This window comes from Chironomus tepperi, unplaced genomic scaffold, assembly GCF_022539635.2.
Source record: "Chironomus tepperi strain 1889 unplaced genomic scaffold, CSIRO-AGI_Ctep_v1 contig_421, whole genome shotgun sequence".
NCBI lineage: Eukaryota > Metazoa > Arthropoda > Insecta > Diptera > Chironomidae > Chironomus > Chironomus tepperi.
In genome coordinates, this window is record NW_027226543.1 from 510,570 (window position 1) to 537,072 (window position 26,503).

General features: G+C 30.9%; 4 protein-coding genes and 3 long non-coding RNA genes across 9 annotated transcripts; 4 read left to right on the forward strand and 3 right to left on the reverse strand.

The window, feature by feature from the left end:
• The first annotated feature begins 914 nt into the window (after positions 1-914).
• Positions 915-13,092, forward strand: LOC139097399 (uncharacterized). Of its 2 annotated transcripts, none has more exons than XM_070649222.1 (6): positions 915-1,208; positions 4,517-4,580; positions 8,034-8,234; positions 8,364-8,637; positions 8,704-8,889; positions 9,079-13,092. In XM_070649222.1, the coding sequence occupies exons 3-6, from the start codon at positions 8,043-8,045 to the stop codon at positions 9,255-9,257; spliced, it is 831 nt and encodes a 276-aa protein (XP_070505323.1). In that variant the 5' UTR covers positions 915-1,208; positions 4,517-4,580; positions 8,034-8,042; the 3' UTR covers positions 9,258-13,092. The 2 variants fall into 2 exon arrangements, with proteins under 2 accessions (XP_070505323.1, XP_070505322.1); XM_070649221.1 differs by having other exon boundaries at positions 4,520-4,580.
• LOC139097400 (uncharacterized) lies at positions 6,357-7,403 on the reverse strand. The gene is made up of 2 exons (XR_011545059.1): positions 7,216-7,403; positions 6,357-6,813 (listed from the first exon to the last, which is right to left on the reverse strand). It is a non-coding gene; the product is annotated as an uncharacterized lncRNA (long non-coding RNA).
• Positions 13,093-13,234: 142 nt separating the features above from the next.
• LOC139097382 (mannose-P-dolichol utilization defect 1 protein homolog) lies at positions 13,235-14,304 on the reverse strand. Its single transcript, XM_070649195.1, has 2 exons — positions 14,142-14,304; positions 13,235-14,081 (listed from the first exon to the last, which is right to left on the reverse strand). The coding sequence occupies exons 1-2, from the start codon at positions 14,227-14,229 to the stop codon at positions 13,393-13,395; spliced, it is 777 nt and encodes a 258-aa protein (XP_070505296.1). The 5' UTR covers positions 14,230-14,304; the 3' UTR covers positions 13,235-13,392.
• A 551-nt stretch (positions 14,305-14,855) lies between these two features.
• LOC139097406 (uncharacterized) lies at positions 14,856-15,973 on the forward strand. The gene is made up of 3 exons (XR_011545063.1): positions 14,856-14,906; positions 14,968-15,101; positions 15,386-15,973. It is a non-coding gene; the product is annotated as an uncharacterized lncRNA (long non-coding RNA).
• Positions 15,974-16,117: 144 nt separating this feature from the next.
• Positions 16,118-21,508, forward strand: mxt (Eukaryotic translation initiation factor mextil). 2 transcript variants are annotated; one of them, XM_070649159.1, is made up of 9 exons: positions 16,118-16,191; positions 16,992-17,311; positions 17,397-17,689; positions 17,768-17,951; positions 18,049-18,120; positions 18,505-18,902; positions 19,043-19,481; positions 19,547-19,674; positions 20,840-21,507. In XM_070649159.1, the coding sequence occupies exons 2-9, from the start codon at positions 17,209-17,211 to the stop codon at positions 20,969-20,971; spliced, it is 1,749 nt and encodes a 582-aa protein (XP_070505260.1). In that variant the 5' UTR covers positions 16,118-16,191; positions 16,992-17,208; the 3' UTR covers positions 20,972-21,507. The 2 variants fall into 2 exon arrangements, with proteins under 2 accessions (XP_070505260.1, XP_070505261.1); XM_070649160.1 differs by lacking the exon at positions 18,049-18,120 and having other exon boundaries at positions 20,840-21,508.
• Positions 21,509-21,525: 17 nt separating this feature from the next.
• Cog4 (conserved oligomeric Golgi complex subunit 4) lies at positions 21,526-24,240 on the reverse strand. The gene is made up of 2 exons (XM_070649157.1): positions 23,839-24,240; positions 21,526-23,784 (listed from the first exon to the last, which is right to left on the reverse strand). The coding sequence occupies exons 1-2, from the start codon at positions 24,179-24,181 to the stop codon at positions 21,794-21,796; spliced, it is 2,334 nt and encodes a 777-aa protein (XP_070505258.1). The 5' UTR covers positions 24,182-24,240; the 3' UTR covers positions 21,526-21,793.
• A 214-nt stretch (positions 24,241-24,454) lies between these two features.
• Positions 24,455-25,635, forward strand: LOC139097392 (uncharacterized). The gene is made up of 3 exons (XR_011545058.1): positions 24,455-24,588; positions 24,647-24,890; positions 24,956-25,635. It is a non-coding gene; the product is annotated as an uncharacterized lncRNA (long non-coding RNA).
• Positions 25,636-26,503: the final 868 nt, after the last annotated feature.

The window sequence follows — 26,503 nt, forward strand, 5'->3', positions numbered from 1 at the left end:
TGCCATATGGCATGTGTATCGCTCAGAACAACATAGTCGCTAAGACACCACAACGTCACCATGTTGCTCATAAAACATCAAAATGACGTGAAGTTTCTATGATATCAATGTCCATGTTTTGGCTCATTTTGACGACAAAAGATAAGAATTGCCGCATTTATACCGGTCAGGGTAATGTTTACTCTCTGAATAAATTTTGTGTCATATTACAATAAGTAGGATCGTAGACATAATCTAGGATAATAGAACACATTCTATGATAAGCCATTTAGGATGAAAGGAGTTAATGAATTATTAAACAGACGTCATTTGTGAACAACCCGGTATTACTTCTTCTTTGAACGATTTTTGCAATAAGCATTTCAACTATTGTTGTCTGACTCAGTCTGATTTACTGCATTATTGATAAGAATTGATTCAGTTACATGCATATCAAAGCAACACACAATGTTCCATCAATCTCCAGTCAGGTAAAGACAATATTACATTTAATTACAACAGCATACCCTAAAGACCTACATATAAAACATACAACTCTCTTTAATATGAGTCAACAAGCTTTTATGATTGATGATTGCAAAAAATTGCGAAATGACTCATGACAAAATGTAACACGTGAAAGGTATGCTATACATATGTATACATTCGTGATAGGTATTTCCCATGTGCGACGAAAGAATATAAAACAAGTGCTTATCATGACAAACAGAAGTAGCCCGCTACAACAAACATACTGGATGTATTTCACATTCAAGATCATCTCTAATTTCAATTCCAGGTCATTCCAAGTTTATCGGAAAAATAAAGCTTGGAAAATTGGCAAAATCTCGCAAAATGACTTTAGTATTTAAGCTGCATAGATGTGCATTTTCATAAAGTTGGATAAAAAAATATTAGAAATTGATTGTGGATAGTTTACAAAATTTTGATATCGATGCTAGATTAAATGTAGTTAGTGTAGCATTATAAAAAGTAGTAGAAAAATCTATAAAAAAAAGAAAAGTGAAAATATAAAAATTTATTAGTGTAAAAAAGGAAGAAAATTTTGGGAAAAACCAAAAAAAGAAAAAAATTAGAGCAAGAACATGGAATGAAATTGCAAAGTGAAAATTTTGTGCTTTGTATTTGCCTCAAATTAGAAACAAAAAAAGGACCTTATTTTATACACCAAAAATATTTAGGGTCAATGGTGAAATAATTTTTGTGAGGTGTGTTCATTAGTCATTCATCGTTATTTATGGATATGAAATTGTTTGTGAAATGTCATGGTACTCCTGTTTGCCTTCTATTTATACAGCTTGTTATCATCCCGTCCCTTTTTACACCAAAAAGGCAATAATTAAATAAATTCCTTTATCAATTTCCCGAGCAACACAATGTTGTGAACCGCATTAAAAATGGACCTAAATCAGCCGTTTTAGGGTCGTCAGGACAACTTCGCGTCACAACATTCACAAGACGACGCAATGACTCTAACAAGCACAATTTACAGTTCGGGCTTAAAAGTGCTAATTTTTTGGCGTGCAGCAAGTGTAAAGCAACATTAAAATATGAAATTGTTGCGAGCGGCATTTCAGGAAACACCCACTTCCCTTGTCAATCGAATTTAAATAGCAAATCATTTCATTAACATATTGAATCCTAATTTTTCTCGAACATTATGCTTCAATGCTGCATATGCATTTTCTTTTATGGATAGGCTATAACTCAAGAGATGAATAATGCGAATTGTATTTTGGAAAGTGACATTTGCGCATCAAAAAAATTCACAATAAAGCGAAAAAAGTAAAGTTCAATGACCCTTTTCCCACTTATTCCAGATTAAATTCCCTCTCGTTCCTTACTATTTTCATATATTTTTTCCCTTGAATGCTTTTTCATGCTTCTATTTGCTATTATAAGATGGAAAGACTATTTTATGAATAACACAAGTGAAAAAACTCTCGAAGCTTGTTATTGGCAACAATAAAAAGCTACACATTGTGATCTCCTCTTCACCGCTTTATTGTGAACTTATACTCTTTTGTACTGATTTATATCGTTTTTCAATTCATCTTCCAAGAATATGGGTCAAGTCATTAAGCATTCTGAAATTATATGAAAAGCAATAAGAGATGAATAGATGTGCATAAATTAAGCAAATTAGCCTTTAAAATGACTGGAAAAACTCAATACAAATATAAGCTGACTGGAGATTCATTATGCTGATTGCAAAAAAAGGGTTGGATATAAAATTATGTATCTGCAGACATGAAGTAATTAAATTTGTTGCATTCTTTGCCGAACAGCACAGGGTGTTCACTAAGGCACAGGTACGTCACCACCACTAAGATGCGAATTTGTCCTGGAGACAACTTGAAGGATGATTTAGATTCATTTTTACAGCGGAAAATGCTGTTTGCCGCATGTTGCTGTTTGGTTTAATTCCCAAATGACGTCCTTCTTCCATCAATATTTGAATATTGTTTGAGGCCCAAGTCATTCAATAGACATAAATTATTCAATTCCAAGATTATTGAACTTGTGAATTTCGAGGTTATAAACGTCCCTTTCCCCAGAGTCCTCCTTAACTTTAGATTCCCTCTTAACTAAACATTCGTAAAGTGCAAGCATCCGCGAAGATATTTGCATACTTTAAATTTTAAAGAGTATGCTCTTAAGCATGATATTTATAGACATTTATGTAAAGCACTTTTCATTGAGCCGTTAAATTATGATGTCAAAACCAAGCTAAATATTACCATTGGTAGTGTAAAAAATTCATATGATATTGACATTTTGTTCAATGCTTGTATCAAATAGTATCGAGGAATGAGATATCAAAGAATAGAACAAAATCGATAGAAAGAAAATTAAATTATAAATATTGCGATTTTGTTGATTTTATCTGAAGGATATAGAGGGGATATTTGATTAAAAATGGTAGATATGGTAGTTACGGTAAAAAGTCATTGAGGTAGTTGATGTAGAAAACTTGTCGCTATTCCTATTAGTCCATATCTCTACGGTAATTCCTTATTAAATGATTTTATCAGTCTTCTCAATTAGAGATGTAATAAGGAAGATTGCATTAGGGGATATTGTGTGGCTATATCAAATATCTACATTAAAGTGCCACAGCCTAGCATCTAGCCTTAATGCTTTAATAACATACATTCATTCATACAAGTCAGGATATAAACTGAATGCATAAATCTTGGTAAATCCCTATACTCTGCCTTTAAATTATGATAAACAAAAACCTTTTAAAGTCAGACTTTTATGACTCTTTGTGCTTTTTCTTAATGGGGATTCAACTTTCATCGAATAAGGTTTCCCCAACATAATTATAATTTTCTCATAAAAGCCATTTAATATAATTATTATCGTCTATGGTATAATAATAAATGAATGAAATTTCAAAGACTAAGGATACCGAAATGATTATTGATTTAGAAATTCTATCCAAAATTACTCATTTTGCTTTGGCTTGAAAACAACCAGAGCAAGACAAACAAGAAATGTATAATGTAATAGAAATTAATTTAAGCGGAATCTTAGTCTCCGAAAGTCTCTATTAAAATCAACCGAACCGAGAAAAATGTCACGTTTATATTGACTAACGACTCATTAAATATGCAATGATTCCAGCACAACAAACTCGAATGAATACGAAAAACGAGATAGTTTGCAACAAAAAATACACAAGCTTAGTATGAAAGCAATACTGTGTGATATGATATATAGTAGCAGAGGTTCAAGTTGAAGGCACTTTTTGGAAAGAAACATTTTTTATTGCTATCGATTTTCATTTTTTTTTTTTACTCGCAACGTATACTCACACTTTATGGAGTGTATATATTTTTCTTTCAACAAGCACCGCCACCCATTCTATTGCGACTAGAAATTTTTATATCGTCTTCTATCTTGTATGTGTTTATGCTTCTCAAAAGAAATGATTTCCTTTTTTTGCGAGCAAAAAAATAAGGCAAATTTGCGTCTTCGTCATGTTTTGACTTCATCTTCTTACTCACATTCATTTAGTCTCTTTTTTTGGGGCTTCGTGCATATGAAAAAGATGAGCTACTGATGAAATATGTGAATCTAGAAATTCATCAATAGATTTTGCTTCAAGAGCATGTGGAGATGGATTGAGTTAGAGACAGGGGTGCATTTAGAGGGTGTCAGCCCTCCGCCACCTCCACTCCTTCCTCCTTTTTGGAAACAAATTCTTCAATTCGCTAGAATTTTTGAGAAAAAATTCCCAATTTTTGTAATTCTTACCAAGAATTTCTAAAATGGCAATTTGTGGCTACGCCTCTGGCAAGAGATATGGAATAAGGAGATGGAAAAATATGCGTGGATGATTAAAGCTCCTCAGGAATAACTCGAGTACCATTATTGTATTATAAAAGCACAGAAAATCAAAAACATTTCACATCCAGTAACCTAATTTGTTATGAAATTGTAAGGAAAAATGTCTTGATAGATGTTTACTTTCTCTTTCTATTACTACGCAACATATCTGTCAATGAAGCAGCTAAAGTGGATTCAGTAAACACGTTTCGAATTTACAGATAAGGAAAGGAATATTATTCAAGGTATGTAATTTTAGAATTTGATTTCATCAGCAAAATCAGTCAGAATCTCAGTGATCTTTGATTTATGCTTATTTAAGCACTGCTGTTCATAAGCTACCGATGTCACACATTAATAATAATGTCACATAAAACAGTCATTCAATATTATTAGAGAGAATTATTAAAATTTCTGTGCTGTTTCTCTTATCATACACATGAGTTATTAATGAAATTTTATGACAATCACATGTGCTCAGTTCCTTTATATAATAAAATGTAATAAACTTTGTTATTCCGCATTATTCGTAAAATGTCTTTGCCTACCTACTTATAGACATGCATGTGACATTGTCTTGTAATTATTTGCTATTCCGTCCCTTTACGTTCCCATCTTTCTCATTTTGTACAAAATAATTTCATAAACGATACATTATACCGCAAGATAAATATGTGGATGTTATGTATTCTCACCATCAGTGTGAAAGGAATGTTTTTAAGTTAAGAAAATGTTGGGATAAAAATCGTAAGGATAAGTGAAATCTCATAAATTTTCATGTTTCACACTGGAAACTGAGGCAGTAAAAATCAGATAAAGTGTTGTGGGAATAGGACGTACGATAAGATTTTCAGTATTCCTTCATGAAATTTGGAAAATATTGTGTTTAGTGAGTTGATAAGATTTTTAGGGATAAATACGCAGTGGAGGCATTAAAAAAAATATTTAGGATATCATTTCTCGTGTGTCCAAAACATGGATTTCTACGTACAATCCTACATCAACTAGCTAAACGGGCATTTGTTCAGAAATCCTATCCAAAATCCCCTCTTTTTACACTCTTTTCTAAATATTTAGTCATCATGGACTGTTTGGCTTCAATTGATCAAACAAATATAACTGCATTCATAGTTGTTATTTACTCTACTTTGATATTTTATAACCCAGATGTCAATTTCTCCGGTGGTGGTTCAGATGTACCATTGCACCGTTCCAGTGGTGTACCTTTATTGTACCAGACCATACCAGATGTACCACGAAGTCGATACGAATTTTGAATGAATAAGTAGACTTGACTCCAAATAAAATTGAAGTCTACTTCGAGCTCTAATAAAACGCGCAACATTTCTACAGCATATTTGTTCCGAAAAATTAGCAAATCAACTGAATGTAATAAGTAGGAGTCGACCGTCATTATTCCATGACACCCGAATATTTTCAACTCTAATAATTTTGTATTACCAAGAATTATCTTATGTATTAATCTATACGAAAGTTGTTGATGCTGTCAGTAAAAATTGTATGCCTTTATCTGACAAAATATTCAAAACATTTTATCTTGTTTGGCAGCTAAAGGTACATTGTACATTTTACCATTATAATGTATAAATTTATTGAAGGTGTGTTTGACTTTATTACTTTCTTGCCTCTAGGGACTGTTGGAAAAAAAAGTGGGCAAAGTATAGCAAATAACAAGAAAATTAAATGAAAAGTAATATGGAAATTAAAAGCGCATTGCTGAATCAATAACCACAGGATAAATGAAAATGTAATGAATTTAAAGAAAATAATGTTGATGTTAAAGCAACACTTGAGGATAAATGACAGATGACGGTTTTGAGTAGAGCGATTATGGAAAATTATTCCTTCATATTTTTAAACATTGATGACTTTCATGTCGCGTCTTATATCAATAGATGTCATATAATATTAAATAATTATCAATCAAAAATGCTCAATTTTACCTTTAAAATGATTCCAAATTGATTGTTATAAATCGCTTGTCTATAAAATGACTGAAATTTATGGTGGTTCATTGTGATTTATTTTATTATGGCAAACAAATTGCCACTAGCACACTTGTTGATTGGTGAGAAGAAGGAATAATAATTTTCATAAAAAAAGTGAAGCACGTGAATTATTGAGCAGTTCCTTTTAATTCACTAAAAGCTTTTTAATGCTTTGTATGCTTTCAGAAATGCGGGAAATTATTTCTTCTTTCGATTCCGTTTGTTTATGTTACGCTTATCTTCATGATAATTGTCGAAATTCTCATTTAACTTCTCGCAATATTTCTTTGATTGTTTCATTGTATGCAGAGGTTCCGTCTTGCATTTATACTTCCAATAGTCAATTCCATCATTTATAAAAGCAACAACTGTATTTTTGAAATGAACCTTTTTTAAGTTTGACGGTTTTGATTGATGATCATGTTTCATCCCCAATTCACTGCTATCTCCACGAAACATTGTGGTATATCTGAAGGTGTGTGAATAAATTAAAATACAAGCAAAATTTACGAAGTCAAATTTTGAAATAAAATTTATCAATGCTGATATGTTAATGAAGTTTTTAATTTAAAATTCAAATTTAGTATGTTCTATCGAGAATTTATTCATGTTGTTACTGATAGCTTCCTACGAAATATGTGTCAGAAAGCGAAAAATGTTTTGCCGCTTATCATAATTAATTTTTCTTTCTGGAGGTGCCATATTTGTTTTGAAGTTTTCATATGAATTTTGTTTAATTAACCTACAACTCTTATAGCTAATAGCATTGATATGTCACTCCCTGAAACATCCAGGAATGTATTAAAAAATCATTCAAAATTCTTATCAGACATAGATGTTTATGGATTTTAATAGCTAGATTGGTACTTACAGTAATCCTTTTCTAGATTTAGACTGAAATTTATTTGCCGACACTAATATTCCATTAAAACTTTGCTTTTATCGATTCATTTAGAATGTCTAAAATGATTAATTAGTTTAATGCATTAATAGTACAATTCCAATCGAACTCTTGATACAGAACAAATAAAGTTGAGTGTAGCTTCTAGTATAGTAGTATTTATTCCTTTCAAAACAAGAGATATTTTAATTAAAATTTTCATCAACTTTTTCACTGAATTTTTTTTTTTTGACCGTTATAAAATATTCAAAAAAAGTTGTAAAAGTGGTGAGATATATATTGGTGGTGAGCATAAATTTCAAATAATTTCATTAACGTCCATTTCTATTGCCAGAAGCAATCAGAAAAAGATCGATAGAACTCATAAAGAGATTGCTTGCGCAATCTTGATGTTACACAATTTTATCAAAAGTCATCACTAAGGGAAAGGAATTTACTAAAAAGAAGCTGCTGTCGAAAAAGAAGGAAAGAAAGAAAGATAAAGTATAGATGTAAAGTGCGTAAAAAAGTCCTTGAGACGAGAGCAAATACATAGAACCATACCAAAGTCGTCAAGTAGACTGAAACAGCAAAATATGGAACGTTCTAATATTGTCGCAGTAATAAGAAGATTATTTTTTTCTCGAGCTGAGTTCCTCATTCTCATTCAATTTTTATAGCACTGCTACTTCAATCAAATCCCATTCGCATTGTGTACATATTTTTTTGAATATATGTTACACTTTGACATTTTGAGTTCATGTAAACTGATGTGTTCATGTCAAACTTTCAATCCTCTTTTTTGCCAGGCTTAGAAAATGCATGCAGTTGGAATACATTCAGCGTTGGCCATAAAACGTCAGAGGAAGCGTCGCGATGAGCAGAAAAGAGCTAGAGAACGACGTTATTCAATACAGTCATCAGAAAGTGGAGATACTCATTCTCCACATGGCTCTACAAGACGAAAACATCGACCTCATTATGGACAACATGGAATAAATGATACTAAAGTAAGTTAAATACACAAATTAGTAGACATATGAAAATCCATAATTGAGTTCATGTATGAAGTAATCATTTCACGGTTTAATGGCATGCGCCAAAATCATATACATAAACACTATTCTTATTATCAACAGGTCGTTACTAGCATTGGAATGCTGCATATTGGTGTAGTATTTGTTGTATTTGGCATTTTCTTACTGGGTGCTGGATTAATTCCTGATGATGTTTCCAGTCAAAATGCTTGGAGTATTTTTGCAAAAGATAGCTGGTGGAATGAGTTGGTGCTGACTGGTTTGTTTGCAATAGGATTGGGAGTTTTCCTTATAGTTCTGAACTCAATAATTAGTAAAAAGGAAGAGGATGATTTAGAAGCATATGTCCAATCACAATTAACACGTTCACGTTCTGGTAAATACCTTGCATTTTTCCATGACTTTGGTGTGTGAATTGATTTTATTTGTAATTGATTTTCAGGACATCGATTGGAACGTGATGTAGAAACTGGTGGCTTACAAACTCGTCATACAAAACGAGAAGCCCAGATTCGTCGTGGCATTGAAGAGCGCGGTTTGGATGGAATATCAAATTCCAATATACCATTGACACCAACAAGTTCGGAAGTTGTTATGACACCGTCAATTTCAGCATCTGCCTCAGCCGGTAAAACGACACTTGTTTAGAACGACTCGACAATTTAAAACTAATTCTTTTTATTCAAAACTTCGTTCTCTAATTTTTCGGTATATCGTCAAAATGGACATTTAATCGTCATTACAAATATAAATTGTGATATGAAAAAATGATATTAAAAAAATATAAAAAATGAATTCTATAAATTATATATTGAAGGATGTGCCAGTGGTGAAATGTTATTAGAAAAGATTCTCGAAGAAGATTCAAGTTATGCAGACGATTCACGACACAGTCATAGTGGCAGCTTCCAAAGTGATAAGAGGCATCTCCTTGCGAACGGTTCTTCAATTGCTCATCATCATTATACAGGCTCCGTGCACGTAACTAATATATAAAAACAGTGTTGATGAACGAAACGATGATAATTCCATTTAGTAACACTTTTAGCATAAGTCTTGAATCATGCAATCATACAGATATCTTCTCATACTGGACCACTTCAGTTGTGCTAGGAATCATAAAGAGTTGGATTAAAAATAAGCTTTCAAAATAGCTAATGCTTCCATTTCTGCTATAATGCATTTAAATTAATGAAAGGGAAAATAACTTTGTGTAAAATGTTTCTTTCGACAGCGGTACACTGCAGTAAAACATCAGATTATACTATGAAATATTGTTAAACGTAGTAGAACAATGTTAATTGTAGCAAAACATCATAGAGCTTTGGACTAAAACATCATAAAATGTAGTGAAACATTGTCAAATGTAGTAAAACAATGTTAATCGTAAAGCTTAAACATCCAATAATGTTATAAAACATTTGTAAATGTAGCTAAGCGATGTAAAACATCGTAGAAATTGGACTAAAACATCGGAAAATTATCTAAAACATTGTAAAACGTAGTAAAACATTGTAAACCGAATAGATTTGCATTTAAATATCCAACAATGTTGCAAAACATTGCTAAATGTAGCAAAACAATGTAAAACATAGTAACATGTTGAACAACATTTGTTGCAAAGCATTAACACATAGATTTAAATTTTACACAAAACTATATTCTCTTGTCACAAAAACAATTGAGAAAAATGCCATAAATTTGTAAAAGCTAAATTTTCACCAGCTTTCAACGAACTTTGAACGTTGAACTGTATGAAAAGATATTTGCATATTGGATCTATATCTAGAAAAGTTGAAAAAAATTGACTTAATTTAACAAATTTTCGCAGCTTTACTAAAACAAATTTGATAAAAAAATTTCTTACTGCTGTACAAAAAAAAAATAATTAAAAATCTTCGAAATTATAAAAATTGTTCATGCTTGAAAATTAAATTAGGCACAAAAAATTAATGAAAAGAGCTTTCATAAGCTTTGAGAAAAAAATTTCAATTCATAGTATTTCATCCGACCAAAACCTTTTTCTATTTATAGAGATGAAAATAAGAAAGGCTTTTTTATCAAAAAACCCGTAAGAATTAATGTTTGTAAGATTAAGTACGAATAAGATAATGGCAAAAAAAATATCTTTCAAATTTTCACAGACGTCTATCCATAAAATTACATATACAATTGTCTGCAGGCGCTAACTAATTGACCATACATGCTCCCATATGATGATGGATGTCTATCCTTTGATTGACACTTATGACAACAAGAGGAGCATTTTACTTACGCAACAGTGAATTAATGTGATCTGAATTATTTTGAGGATATAATGATGATAGACAGTTTACAGACAGTTTGTTCATGAAATTTTATGGATTGATTAAGATACCATAAATTATTTTACGATATAGTATTGCTAAGTATTAATTTTCCTGCCCGCTCTTACCTGTAATTGTCAAGCTATATCACATCATTTTATATGTACACTTTATAACAGACAGAACAACAGTTAGAATTAAATTTTTAAAAGTGCACAACATAAAAGGATTAAAGACATTTGAGACTTTATGGCTTGAGACCAATTGCTTTAAAAACTATACGTGACATTAAGATTTTATACGAGAATTTAAGATGTCCCGAACAGCACAACGTGTTTGCTAGGACATTATTTCGTCGCTGTGTTGATGTACAGTGCGACGTTGCTCTGACGACATGATGGCAACTTCATTATCAACGATTTCATTGTGTCGCTCGAATGTATGTTTGACATTTTCGTTTCTGGTGAACATGTCCACATTAAAGAGATGCTTATAAATATTTAATTTTCCTTCTCCATAATCTCGGAGACAGATTGATTATTTGGTACTCGAGAATTGAGCTATAAGTAAATGTTTTCTCGAGTAACTCAAGTACTAAATATTGAGGTTATGGACATTATGTGGTGCTTTTTGGGTTACTCGAACATTGAGAATAAGTAATTAATCAATGCATGCTCCATATATAGATTTGTCACTACGCGAAACCGCTGATCTAACAGACAAAGAGCGCAATTTTGAAGAAGAGAACAGAAGAGTTTGCTCTACTGAAATATACTAGTAAAGTATGGACGCGAGCGTGCTCACAGCTAACACTCGAGTGAGGATGCTCTCTACTTTTTAGAGTGAAACTTTAAAAAGCTCATTCGGTGACTACCAGTAGACAAAAGATCATGCAGATCATGGTCTGATCTCTGTATTCTTATTTGTGAGCATGCTGAATTATACCTGAACCCGAAGTCGAGTAGACTCTAGTCGACTTTTGAATAAAAATTCCGAGTCGACCTTGGGATCTAAATTGTACTAACATCATGTGCTTGAGAGAGTAGACACTGCAATATGCATGTTGTTAAGGATAACATAGAGCACAGCGCATCATGAACGTGGAGACGTGACCAAGAAATTATTCTACAAGGATGTCAGAAAGCATAAAGTTTCAAATGATCTTTAATCCTTATTCTCGTTAAAATTGATAATCATATAACATTTTTTCATCTTACAAATTTTATTGATGTTAACAAACGAAAAATAACAGAAAAGTTTAATTAATGATAATACCTATTTCAAAGTTAGATAACATAAATTATTTAATTAAATACATTCGACCAAATTGTTTTATATGATGAAAACGTTAAAATGATCATTAATCATAGGGCTTGTATGATGATAAGGAAGAAAATGAATACACCACATTGCATTTGCTTTGATAACAAATTATAGATTATTAAAAAAGTTTAGTAGATGATATTTTGTGATTTAGGTTCGATTAAAAAGTTGCTAATTAACCTAATTAACGATATAAAAAAAACAATTGCTTAGTAACTATAATTTCGTTAAATGTTATAGGCTTAAAAAAAGCAGGATGCTGCAAAGAATCATTTAACAATTTTTCATATACATTCACATATACATCTATTTATACAATCATAAATGTTGATCTCAATCAAAATAGCTATTAATTAATTAATTTAAAATAATACCAAAAAATGGATGAACAAGTTCTTAATGTAATTCGATGTATATACTTCGACAGCTTTTTCTTTCACAAATTGTCACTCTTACGTGAAAGTTCTTCATATTTTCCTGGAAATCGCGTACATTAGATATAGTTTTGGAGCCTGAAATAGATTGAAGGATGTCGACTTTATTTTCACTTTACAAATTACTATCTATTACCTATTTGTGCCGAAAAATAATAGAATTGTAGCATTAAAAGCCCTCCGATTAATCCAAATCTTTCTCATTACATCCATTTACATATATCTTCCGTTGTAGATCATTAAATTTCAACTGATTTTATCAAATTAAATTTCCAATTAAAGTAGGTACTTAACAGACAAGATTGACAAGTCACAACGTTATGGATGAGGATCATCAGTTTAATTTCTCATGCTTCCTTCAAACAACTTATCAGTTCAAATCAGCATGTTTTTTGATACATCAGCTGTTATAACAGATCGGATAGATAAATTAAAAATTGTGTGAATTGTGCTTGTTTTTGTACAATAATAAGGTTCAGTTAAATTCTCCCCAATTCCCACAAGTAGACAGAAAATAGTAAAAAAGTTTAAAAAATTGACTGAAAAAAATTATTCTTATAATAATTGTAATGAATGGAAGAAACAATGAATTCATTAAATGCATATTCTGTGACTTTCTAATGTGATTTTATCGAAACAAAGTAAGAGAAAAATATGAAGAAGAAATTAGTTACTGAAAATATTTCATTTAACTTTTTAATGGATGATATTATGGAATCTCTTCATTTAATGTTATTTTCACGCTATTGAGGTGTAAACTATCAATTGTAAAACTTTTCTAATTACCATTAATTATAGTAAATTTAAATAAATACTCAAAATATAGTCCTTCTTGTGTTTAATTACCTTTTACAGACATCAACTGGATTCATCATCTGGAACTTGAAATGATAGCAATCAAACAGCTTACTTCTATCTATTTTAATATCTTCTTTTTATTAAAATTTGTCAATTGGTTTAGATTACTTGGAATAGTTTGAATGACTTAAATTACCCACAACATGTTTGAAATGTGTCTATTACAACATTACTAAGTCTTTTAGTACTGTAGATAATAAATTTATCTATTTAATCATCTTTCTTTGCTTTCTTTGGTTTTTGTTTTTCAGCTGGCTTATCTTTAGCTACAATTGATGGTCCACAAGGTTTGTTCCAGTAGTAAAGAAGTTGTGATACAATTACACCATTTGCAAATGATGATACAATATAGATGATGACCATCATACTATCTCCTGTTTCTTGTACTGATGTAAAGATTCTTGCTAATGATCCAGCAAGGAGCATAAAGCATGTTGCAGCTGATAATTGACCTGTACTTCCGTTACGATAATTTGTCCATGCTTGGGATAATTTTCCTACTAATAAAATAGGTATATTGAATCCTTGCGCAGTCCATAGATACTCTAATGGAGTAATTCCACTCATGAGGACATATGTTAATAGAGAGTAAATTCCGATGAAAATCAAGGCTCTAAGTGCTGATTTATGTCCATAAAAATATATTAAGGAAGCAATTGCAGCAGTTTGTAGAGCTAAGAAAGTTCCATCACCCCATGCAGAAAATGGAAATCCTTTAACAAAACTATAACTGATATGGAAAGTTATAGCCAATAAATCGAGCAAAACTGAGTAAATAGAAATTCCTTCTGATGATTTGGCATTTAATATTTTAAGAATCTGAGGTATTTTCACTAAAACTGAGCCGGCAATGATTCCCAGACCTAATCCTTTGCTGATAAGTGCCTTTCCACAGCCAACTAAAAGAATTGATAAAAGTTAAATAATGATGTCATCAAAAAAAATTTTAAAACTCTTACCATCAAAAAAATTAAAGTCCTGGAAGTAATTATCAAAGCACTGCTCGCTCATTAGAAGCAGAGATGCCTTCTTTATAATGTCAACCATTTTATATTCTTAGTTAATTAGAATATCTGTGAGAAAATAATGAAAAATTCTTATTCACTTCTTTGTTTCTGATAATCGATATAAACAAACCAGCCAGCATAAAATTTGAATTTTTTTCAAAATTTACCGTTATTTTTTTTCGCCAGCATGACCTTCTTAATAATTTTTATTATCTTTTTTATGAGCACTAATTAAACTTGAAAATACTCGACTTCCGTATATTTTAATAATTTCTTTCATGGAAAATGGATGTCCGTATCATAGAAATAGAATAGAAACATGAAAATGCGCTATTTTGTGATATAATTAAATGGAAATGAATTCATTCATGAATTTTTCTTTATCAAGGCTGATCCTTACCTATTCTAAACTTACACTTTCTACTAATCAACATAAGATTATTGTATTTATGAAACTTACGTTTTAACTAGGTAAATGAAACAGATTATGTGCAATTGAAGGAAGGATTTATGAATTATTGATCGAATCTATGCACACTTACTGACTTGATTTGAATACCAAATTTTGATGTATATTTTCAAAAGGATTCAAGGATTATGATTGAAGTAGTAAACGAAATTAGGAGAGAAATACTTTAGTTTATCGTGTGCTTTTGAATTGTAAGGATTGCTGAAATCGCTGATAGTCATGGCTGTTCTTAGATTTGATTTACCAGAGTAATTTACCTTAAATTTCACTTCCAATTTCTTAACACTTTTACAAAAAATTTCCTTAAAGTTTGTGCGATTGCGGGAGATGTGGGCCGAAATGTGGGACTGTATGTGCATCAAAATGTGTTTGTGGTCCAGTTATTGAGAAGAGAACATCCTGCGGAGTTGTCAAAAAAATCATTCCAGCTTGTCATCATGTTGGTAAGAATCTCAACTTTTGTGTCTGTTAAGCTCCAGTGTGTTGTAGAAGTTGGAAAGTCTTCTTTAGAACTCTAATTATGTCCTGATTTGGGATGAAAAATCCTTGAAGACGAAAAAATCAGAATTGGATATATTAGACCCCCAACCTTCACCCCCTTTTGTCATAGATAGTGCCATCGACATAAATAGTCGAAACTCCATGATTTCCAGCTCCTAACACACGATTTATTGGGATTCATAGTAAAATTTTGTAAATTATGCACGTTAATGTTGTGTTTATTAAGTTCCAGTGAATCCTTTACCACAAGTGTACCTGGATTATCAAAATATGTGTGACGTTTGGTATGGGTGCCCAGGATCAATAGAACTGACAAAGATAAATCCTTTAACATATCAAATTGGAATTCCACCATCCTTACGTGGAAAATTGAAGATTAAGGTCGATATGATCCAGGATTGTCCACGACGGAGAAGGAAGGAAGAGACATACACAATAAATCTTAACTTTGATGACGAATAAATTACATCACTGTGTACTCAAAAAAGTTGTCAGTTGATTATCACGTGAAGCAATAGAAATTTTGGTCAGAGGAACTTTTTTCTGGCATAAATCTGACATTTTTATTCAAGGGCACTGCATATATATACTTCTTTCAATTGGCTTCTATTTACATACCTATATAAAGAAATTCATTATTGTATAATTTTAATAACTGTGCGTGACTATTGAAATTAGGATGATAAGAGTTAAGAGTTAGTTTTTTGCGATGTGATTCGATACAATTTTAGATGAAATTTTAATTCCTATATGATATTTATAAAAAGGAACAGTGTTCAATAGAAACAATTGGTGTTCAATAGTAATAGAACCTGGCAGGATGTTAGAAATTCAAAATAATTAATTTAATTAATAAATGCAATAAATTTAGAGAAACTGCAAAAACGGTAGTTTTAAATTCAAATTCTAGCAACCCAGTTGTTTTCCCCTTTTGTTACAGGGGGTCGTTCATTTGTCTTACTGTTTGGGAAAATGTTATTCAAATCGTAGACACCCAGTCAAGAAAAAAATATATTATTTCGAGGATATTTGGTGAGTGTAAAAATTAATTTATTGCAATTATTCTGCATTGAAATGTCACAAATTAACTAAAATTCAATAGTTAAGGACAAAACCATTAAGAATAATATGCTATATAGTTGTATATTGTGTGGAAAATCGGAAAAATTAAAATTTTTGAAAAATGTGGCAAAATTGAAATTTTTGTGCAATTTTTTTGAAAATTGTATTTATGCGTTGTTAGTTTAAGTAATCAATGGGATGAATCATTTTCTATCTTTATTACTGCGTTTGCAGGAAGTTAATCGTAAAATGATGATCAATATCCACCTACAATTTAAATGATGAAAAATTTCTTTTTATCCAAAAAATATTTTTCTTTTTTTTTGGAGTGGTAACTATGATTGGATAGTTTGGAATGCAATTATTCATATCTATATAATTAATTTGTTTAGGCGCTAAATATGTCACAGTTTGATCTATATAAAACAATTTCTTCTTCATATTAAAAATAACAATATGATTCAGATGAAAAATTTTGTTTTCGTGGGGATAATTGCGTTTTCTAGTCACTAAATTTGTACGATGATATCTCTGTACCAAGAATGAATGTACTGTAATGCATTAAACGAAAAGAAAATCATGTACCATCATTTTCACTGTATATACTAAAAGAAACAAAAGAGAAATGAGGAAAGTTCGCATTATTCAATAACTATTTGAAATCGATTAAATTTTTCCTTCAATATACACATTATTAGCCACTTTTATGGATTCTCTCCTCATGAAAATTTCTAATTCCTTTATTTTCTTCTATCTAATTCTCCTTTCAGAGACGTGCAAACGACATCAAGTCTCGTTCAATTCATTCTTTTAGTTTTTATTTCCATCATATTAGCAGAATATTCATTTTTATTGCTTCGCTTCTATTTTACTTTAATCTTGTGTTTTATTATCACTTTATAAAACAACAAGCACCAAGTTTTTCGAATTATTAAATAGAAAGTGATTTAGCTTCAACGAAACCAAAAACAAACGAAAACGATAACCATGTCTCAAATCGGTCGTGCTTTAGAAGCTCCAAGGCCTCTAAAATCGACAATTAAACAGCAGTCGTTGCCGATTTATCAGCAAAATATCGAAATAACTTCAAGTAAGTTGCATAATTTTCTTTATCAGAATGTCTTTCTTTTTCCTCAAAAACCTTCAATGTCTACAAATTATCTATTTTTTTCCAGTTGAAGATCTTATTGCCATCACTGAGGCTGTCGCTATGTCTCTAAATCAAGGAGATGTATCGATCGAACTTTTCAACAAAATGTTTCAAAGCTTAGTAATGCATGGACAACAACTTGAAATATACTCGAAAGAAATTCTTGACCGCTGCTTTAACGTTTTTCGAAATGCATCTCAAGATGATCGCTTAAAGATATCAATTCGCTTAAATCTACTTAATCTCATTGAATTGCGTGCAAACTCTTGGGTTGGTAATAAATGTGCTGACTACTATAAATCAAAAGCTCAATCTGAGGTAATTAACAATTCTTATTATCGCATTCATTAGCTCATTGAAATTTAATATGATTTAATTATAATCGTGTCCTTTTAGTCCGATATCGAATTAACATTGTTGAGCAGCTCTCCATCGATTGGAGCTAACGCTGCATTTGGACAATCTCTTGGACCAGGCGAAGTTGTAAAGAACTCCGGTAAATTCACAAAACCGACTAAAATACCAGGCAAAAACTACTCAAAAGATGAAATTATTATTAGAAACTGTGACAGTGGAAAAGGTGAGTTTTATCACTAAATACTATTTTAGTTTTTAAAAGGAAATTTTATTTAAAATATCAAAAAATCTTTATTATTTAAATTATGCCCAATCGGAAGTGATGGGAATCAAAGGAAGGAGAGTTCATATAATTGAAGAAATGAGCAATTGTGTAATCTCATTTCAGAGGGGTAAAATAAATCTTGAACTATTATTTATCTCATAATTTTTTGACTGACTCATCTGCAACCTTGTTATTAATATTTGTGTGTTACTTACATTAAGAAAGTGTCAACGTTTGAATCAATCGATAATATTTCATCACCTTTACTACTTCTAATGCCATTAATTGTTTCATAACAAAAGCATTTATCATTATTGTAAAACTCATATATTGAATATTGTTGAATATGTTCGCAATATTGCTTTTGTAATGTCATAATATGCATACATAAAACAAATAACACTTTTTAATTCCAATTGCTAATATACTAAAGAAAGAACATTGCTTTATTTGTATGCAAAACTGTTTTATTTGCGCCTTATTAAATTCATTTCCTATTTTACATTTAAAGTCAATGCTGGTGCAAAAGAACGTCTAGTCCAAATTACTGGTCCGCATGAAGACAACATCAATTATGCAAAAAATCTCATTGAGGATACGATTAAGCGTAACGCAAGTCCAATTCGTGATACACAACAAGAAGGTTCAATGAGTTCACTTGCATCATCTGACGATCAGCAAATGAGTGGCATGCGATCACGTGGCGGAGTTCAAATGTCTCAAAATCCTAATGTTCCTCAACTTCCAATGACTAACAAGCTAAGCCGAAGCAATTCACATCACAATGCAGCAAATTATCTCACTCATAGTGCAAGTGCAAATGATGCTTCCTTAGGAGAATATAAATATACAGTAAATGTCGGAATTCATTCTTTGAAGATTACTGGAGATTCGCTTGACTTAGTAAAGGTAAGTTGCATGTCTTTTAGTGGATTGATGCCAAATTATCAACGATATTTGCTAATTCAAATCAGATTGTTATTAGTAAATTAAATTCATATAAAACATCCCACATCATTAAAATATTATTTATTTATTAAAAATTGTAGGTTGCAAAGCTTGTTCTAGATGACTTTTTCACAAACGATGAATTCCTTAAATCACATGAAGCTATATTAATGAACTCAGATATGGGAATAGTTCCTGCAGCTCATCAATTACCATCTCAACCATCACCATTCATCGACAGTGGCGTTCATTTGGATCTTTTATCACGCTCTGCATCTGGACTGAATGTTGTGGCACAACAAATAACTAACGATCTTGACGATGAAGTATTTATGCATCCAGACAGTCCTCCTGTCAATAATAACGAAAATGTCTTGACATCTTCTTCATCAATTGAATCATCAAGCTCTTCAAATACTGTCGTTTCTGAACAAACCTCAAGCATATTGCCATCATCTGGCTTGGCACGCTCTCGAAGATCACATTTTTCGCGTAAAGACAGTACACCTGAAACGACTAAAACAACAGCCAAAGGCGATGGTAAGTTGCAATAAATGAAGACAATGAATACTATAATTTAATAATGCACGCCTTTAAACTTTTAGTTGATCAGCGCATTACATATTCTGTTAAGTCGCTTTGGTGGTTCTGCAAAAACTCATCATTGTGCAAATGCACTCCCAGTAATATGGATAAAATCCGTAAAGAATGTCCATTTATAGTACGCGAAAAGGTATGTGATTTCAATGATCGTAATAATAACACAGAAAATTTCATGGGATTGTCTAACATTAACTATAATAATCGGCAAATTCATCGCGCTGGTAGTGGACGCTTATTTAAGAAACCATTTTTTAAAAGCTTATCAACTAGCATGAGCTTCGACGAATCAAATGGAAAATTTTTGATTCGTGATACTAACAATAATACATTCCGACGCTCTACATCTACAATGTGTTTGAAAGATACTCAATTCAGTGGTCTCCAGCTCAAAGAAGTTTCTCATGAGGCCTAAATGGAAGTTTTATTTACAATTCAATGTAACAATTTTTAATCCTTCCATTATTTCTTTTATTTTTAATTCATTTACAATTTCTAGTCGAGAGTAGTGAATTTTTCTTTATATGTTCTATGATTATTTTTATTATTACTCGTTATAAATGGCACGCAATTTTAGCGTCCATTGATTATTTTTTTTTTTTTGATTCTTTGAAGGAGATTTATCTCAACGTACGATCTAATTTACGAACGAAAATGGAATTTAAACATTTTTAACGAACCTTTTTTTGAGTATTGTGTAACGAATACAGGGAAACAATGAAGAAAAAAAAATATTAAAGATTTTTTATGTAAATAATTTTTTGTCATCTTTCCTTACTTCTCAAACTAGTCAAAAAAATCTGATATATCCTACACCATTAATACTGTGATTAAATAATTTATTATGCCTTGAAAGAATGTGTGATTGAAAATTCATTTGTGAATGTCTCACAAGTCTTGTTGTTTTTTCTAACCATTAATACATATATTCATAATTAACTCATGAATAAAATAAAATAAAAAATTAAAAACTTTAAAACTCATTTCTTTCTGCTTTTCGTACTAACATTTCCTGCCTTTCTTCTAGCATTTTAATTCATAAATTATTGATTTATAACAGAGTTGTTAATTGAGTCATGCTCTAAATTGACTTTTAACTAATATTTGCATTTTTAATTGATTAAATTTTTGTGAAGTATATTCATTGATAGAAATGCTTCACAAGAGTAAGCAGATCATTAATCTATATTATAGCACCAAAATAACCATCCTGCACATTATAGAATCATTTAATGTACATAATCAGTTCTTTTATATTAAATAAATAAATGAATTCAATTCTCTTTAAAAATAATTAGCAAGGTGACTCAAACAGCAACATTGTGCATTACTATGATGTTGACAAGTATATGGAACTTCGCGAGAAAATGGACAAACGATACACAGAATTAAAGAACGATGATATTATTGAAATAGATGACGAAGATTAGACTCACTCACGTTTAAAACTCTAACAATTAAGGAACTTTATATCCTAAAAACATTAATTTTATAATCTTAACAGAAAACAATTCTATAGATTTTTATATAGTTCAATTTTTTACAACGATTAAAAAATTTGTTAACGTGTCCGTTTAATTTTCTCTCATTTGGATATTTAAGAAGCTTAATATACGTGATTTAAAAACTATAAAATAAGAGAGGTATCACCTAGCAAATCAAAGCATATAACACCTCTCGAACGATTTATTAGTATAATTAACCAAAACAAAGTCGAAATTTATGATGGAATTAACCCCATCATTAATTATGGAGGATAAAAGAAAGATGTAAATTAATCTAGTCTATATACATCAACATTTTTTATATCAAAAAACTCATTTTTTCGTCTCTTAATTTATTAATTGGATTAATAGTGTTTAAAAAAATTCTCTTATCATCAATCAATACCATTTTTTTTTAATTTAATTAAACTATTTTTAACTATCATTATTATTTTTTTGACATATGCATCAGAAGTTAAATAAAGAGGACATCATTTTTTTGAAACATTAAATAAATTTTATTAAATAATATTTTGTGGATTAAAATAATTAATTATTCATACATAAAAATTACATAATTAAGCATAAGGAAGGCTGAATACTGATCTCACAGAAATCAACTTGAATTTATATGGTTTTGAAGCACTAAAACATTTGTATGGTTTTCACATACGAAAATGAATTTGTAAGGTATTGTCAACAGAAGTATCGATTTGAGATGACTTAAAGGCTTTACTGGAATAATTATTGCAAGGAACGTTCAGCACATCACAGTTGTAGCTTTTTTATATCCTCAATTTTAAAGTCAGTACGAAGCTTTAAAATATTTCTTATCTCATTTGGTGTCAATCTCCAGGCAGTAAATGGTCCTTCCTGAATCTTTGAATCATAATATTCTGACAATTCTGAGATTTTCTCAAGATTCAATATGATTGCGATTTGAGTAAGTCGTGCCATTTTATCACGAACAGTCCATGATGTTGCACCTGTTAAGAATGTCCCGAGACTTCGAACTTCTTTATCCAGTACAAGACCTCCATTTCTATCAAATGCGCATTTCTTAATTGCACGCTCAAAACGAGCAGTTACATCAGATGCCAACATCATGACTAAAATGTCATAATTCTTTTCACTTAGAACTTTTTTGAATGAATTTAAAAGACCATCAAGTTGAACAATAAGGAACTGAATGAAAGTTTCACCAGCTTCATAAACAGCCAATTCATCATCTGTCAGCATATGATTAGATGACTGAAATTGATCTATCCATGGATTTATTCTAGGTTTTATGGCAGAACTTCTAAGCTGCTGCATGCCTGACTCAACAACTGTTTTTAATGAATCACCGACAGATTTTAAGCCACTCAAGCAGCTCTCAATCATTTCTTTTTTATGTGAATCGATATTTGGAAATGAAACTTTTATTTCCTCACTAATATTTTGGAATAATGTCTCTATATATTCTGTTGACTTGTCAGCATTATTTAATGTAACTGTAAATTTCATTCTGGCCATTTCTGAGTCATTCGTTTGGATCTTTCCTTGTTGGATGGTACTTTGAAATGCACTATATGCTTGTGCCAAATCTATGTAACCAGAATGATATCCAGATTTTAATGCATTCCTAAATGCATTAATAAGCTCTTGCTCAATACATGCACCACCATTATTAATGACTGCACAAACGCCATCAACTGATTGTGCTCCTATTGATCGTCTAATACATTTCCGTACTATGAAGAAAACATCATCAACCATACTGGAATATAATTGTCCTGGTTCGTGACTATCAAATCCAATAGCTTTAATTACACTTTCTTCCATAAAATAACGTTCGAATAGTAAATAAGTGCTTAATATTTCTTGCATTTGATTACTTAATTGGGACTTTTTGATAACTGATTCCATTGAGTCTAGAGCAGTTTTCTTCTCTTCTTCCGTCATGTCACCCGCTGCAAAGCATTTCTCAATGTCATTTGTTACTCTTCTTTTTATAAATTTAACATAAAGTTCTGCTCTTGAATGCATAATTGTTAGCTCAGCAATTAATGTGTCTAAGTCCTTGGCATTTAATTTATCCATGCTTCCTGATGCTTTTCTTAAATGTCCTAACGTACTTGACGATTGCGTTGACTGACTTTTAATGTAGTCGTTGATTTGATTAACTTTTCGATTAATTAATCTGTTCTTATTAAATTCTTGAATTAATCTTCGAGTCTGATCGTCGCATTCTACTTGGAGAATTTTAACCATTTTTAAAAGATGTCCATATCCATAATAGTTTTCAAGAATTGGTTGATTTGTCTCAATAACTCGAAGAACATTCTCCAATAAATTCGTAAATGTATCAGCATACGCGACTTGAGTACGCTTTTCTGCTTTCGCTATTTCCATTGACTGCCTCAATTCTTTTTCAGCAATTGAACTCAACTTTGTGCATACATAGCTTGTGAATTTGACTATTCCTTCATCATACATTCCTAGTTGTGGGAAAATTTTGAAGAATCTTTCGACTGAAGCTAAATCGTTCTTTTTAATTGCCTCGTCAAGCTTAACTTTAACAATTTCTCTCATCTCCTTGGCAGCTTTCTCTAGTGTATCTACAGCTTGATTTACTGATGTCATAGATGAAACATCATCGGCAGTCTTCTCGAGAATATTTCTGTCCATTGACAAATAACGCTTAACATGTCTAGCACCGATTTCATAGTCTTCGTCTTTAATAGCCGTCATGACACCTTGACTGCATAATTGAAGATCTGAAATACAACATTATTTACAATTAAGTTTGTTAATAAAGCATGTATACTTACCAATTAGATCATGAACTCTCTTTTGAACTTCCGTCGCTCGCATTCTTGCTGTATCTAAGTTTCTAACTTTTGCACTGACTTTTTCAGCTAAATCGGAAGTGTGACTAATTACTGAGGTGAGTTTCTTTGAATCTTCACATATTGATGCCTTATACAATTGCTGATACTTGATTAAACAGCTATCAATTTTTGTCTCTAAATTTAATTTTTTTGACAAAAGTGTTTGAAGATTATCATTCACTTGTTTCTCTCTTTCATTGATTCTCTGACACAATCGCTTAATGCCTTCCGGTGTCTCAAGATCCTCAGCATCACCAATTCCTATTAAACTTGATACATCCATTGTAATTAACTTATATTTCACAAAAAATTGATGGTTTATCTACGTGTAATCCAGCTGAATATTTTTAGCATCTTTTCTTAGATAAATTACTCCTGACTCTATTTTGTCTGTTTGTCAAAATGTGAACTTTAATTAACTTAAGTTATTACTAAAGACTTTTCTGACTTAACATTATGCATAAAATGCTAGTAATTAATATCTAGCTTACTGCGATATTTACAAGATATTTATGCGTTATAACTGCTAATTTTTCAAAAAATTTAGTACTTATTCAGCCAATTCAGCACAATTGTTTTGTTTTGAAAAATTGTACAAAATTAAGTAATGGAATCACATGTTGAGAGGATAATTAAGACATTTGCGAGGCCAATAAATCACACAGAGTCTTTATTAAAGCTATTTCATCAGTAAGCATAGTAATTTAACATTTATTATCGTACATTTTCTTAAATTAAAATCCTACAGAAATAGATTGCCGGAAAATGTAACTAAAAGGGAATCTACAATGTGTCCGAAGTGTCTTACACTATGGACATCCGGTAAATTCAATTTAGAGATGAAACCATCAAATGCCAAGAGAACAGCACGGAGAAATTATCGAATTGAACGACTACAATTAAAAGTGAAATCCAAACAATCCAGTGAGACTGAATCTAAAGCTTTAACTAGGAAAATTAAGAGATTACAACAACAAAATAATCATGTTGCGGTAATTAATGCAAATTTATGTTTTAATCATGAAAATCCTACAAGATGACAGTTTGTCTTTTACAGCTATATAAATGTTTCTGTAGCAAAACAGCAAAAACAAAAGTCCAGTTGAGGAAAAAACGAAATGATAAGCATAATAAATCTGAAAATGTAGCATCTGGGACGATTATGAGTGAAAAAACAAAACAACATGAACATGATAGTAATCCAAGAAAGGAAGAGAAAACAAAGAAGAAGAAAAAGAAAACAGCTGGCTTATTAATTCCATTGTCTAAAAAAACTAATGCTGTAGCATTAACAACGAATAATAGAAATTTATCCAAAATATCCGAAATGTTTCGGCAGCAAAAAAATATTGATGAAACTAAACAGCAATCAAAACTTAATCAATTCTTTAAGTGAAGCAAGCACGTGCGAAGGAGAAATTATAGCTAGTTCAAGAATTCAACCAATTATATTCACCATTAATTATCGACCTCATATACCTACACCCTATATACATCTAAAGATCCTTCATTTCAAATTAATGAAAAAATATTACTCAATACAAATTAAAAAGCATATAAAAATAATAATAATAATGGAAATGAAACGTGTATAAAAAATGAAAAAGAACTGTTCAAAAAAACAGCGACGATAATCGATAATCAGAAAATTATTTTGCTTCTCATTTATTTATTCACAGAGCATTTATAAATAGTGCCTTTGTATGTTTTTAAATTAGTTGATTTTTTTGTTCCTATTTATCGCCTGCCTTTCCAAAACGCTTTCTCGTATTAGTTAATCAATGAGCTTTTCGAGAGCTTTCAATATTGATATTTTTGTTTTTTTATTGTCAATTATATTTCGTTGTTATATATTTTAGTCATTAACTAATTTATTGCTGCTAGGGAGAATATACAAACAGTCATATATATAATGTCCTGAAAAATTTCTTTAAACTCAATACTAATTGACATGAATAAGCAAAAATCTTGTAGGAATGAAAAAATTATAGTGCTGAGAGAGCGCATAATATTGAGGAGCATATGATGGAAAAGAGCGCAGGACTAGAAAAAGGAAAAATCATTTCGGTTATCTAGGTTATAACTTCATCGATATCATATTTGTAAAGATATTTAACGTGCTTGAAGAGAGCGAAAATATAGCAAAGAGAGTAATGTAGTATTTTGATAAGTCTAGCCTTCATTTATGAGCTTTAGCTTTTCCTACCATCATCAGCCGTTTCCTAATTTGTTTAACGTATATAATATAAAGCATATAGATGATTTTCACGTTGAATGTTGAAGGATTTTTTATTTTTTTTTTCATTCCTCCATATTCTTTCGTTATTTCTCTGATGGAAAATGGATATAGCTATGCATACATTATTTCGCGTATACGCTTTATATACGGAATCCCTTATCAACGTATAATTCTATATACACAAAGCATAATAATAAATGACAAAAGCACAAAACATGAGTGCTGAAATTAGAGTAATAAAAATCAGTCGTTGTGATAATAGCAATGAGCATGATAACTCCATACATACTAGAAATTGGTATGACAATGGCTTTTACTTTTCAAAGCGACTTTGTTTGCTTGCATCTAAGTATTAAATTTTATGGG

Bases quoted from the DNA above. Each gene is read 5' to 3' on its own strand.
- LOC139097399 (XM_070649222.1), top strand. From the start codon at position 8,043: ATGCATGCAGTTGGAATACATTCAGCGTTGGCCATAAAACGTCAGAGG. The intron at 8,235-8,363 runs GTAAGTTAAATA...TATTATCAACAG, and splicing joins ATGGAATAAATGATACTAAA to GTCGTTACTAGCATTGGAAT. The intron at 8,638-8,703 runs GTAAATACCTTG...ATTGATTTTCAG, and splicing joins ATTAACACGTTCACGTTCTG to GACATCGATTGGAACGTGAT.
- LOC139097382 (XM_070649195.1), bottom strand. From the start codon at position 14,229: ATGGTTGACATTATAAAGAAGGCATCTCTGCTTCTAATGAGCGAGCAG. The intron at 14,082-14,141 runs GTAAGAGTTTTA...CAATTCTTTTAG, and splicing joins GGACTTTAATTTTTTTGATG to TTGGCTGTGGAAAGGCACTT.
- mxt (XM_070649159.1), top strand. From the start codon at position 17,209: ATGTCTCAAATCGGTCGTGCTTTAGAAGCTCCAAGGCCTCTAAAATCG. The intron at 17,312-17,396 runs GTAAGTTGCATA...ATTTTTTTCCAG, and splicing joins AAATATCGAAATAACTTCAA to TTGAAGATCTTATTGCCATC. The intron at 19,482-19,546 runs GTAAGTTGCAAT...TTAAACTTTTAG, and splicing joins AACAACAGCCAAAGGCGATG to TTGATCAGCGCATTACATAT.
- Cog4 (XM_070649157.1), bottom strand. From the start codon at position 24,181: ATGGATGTATCAAGTTTAATAGGAATTGGTGATGCTGAGGATCTTGAG. The intron at 23,785-23,838 runs GTAAGTATACAT...GTTGTATTTCAG, and splicing joins GAGAGTTCATGATCTAATTG to ATCTTCAATTATGCAGTCAA.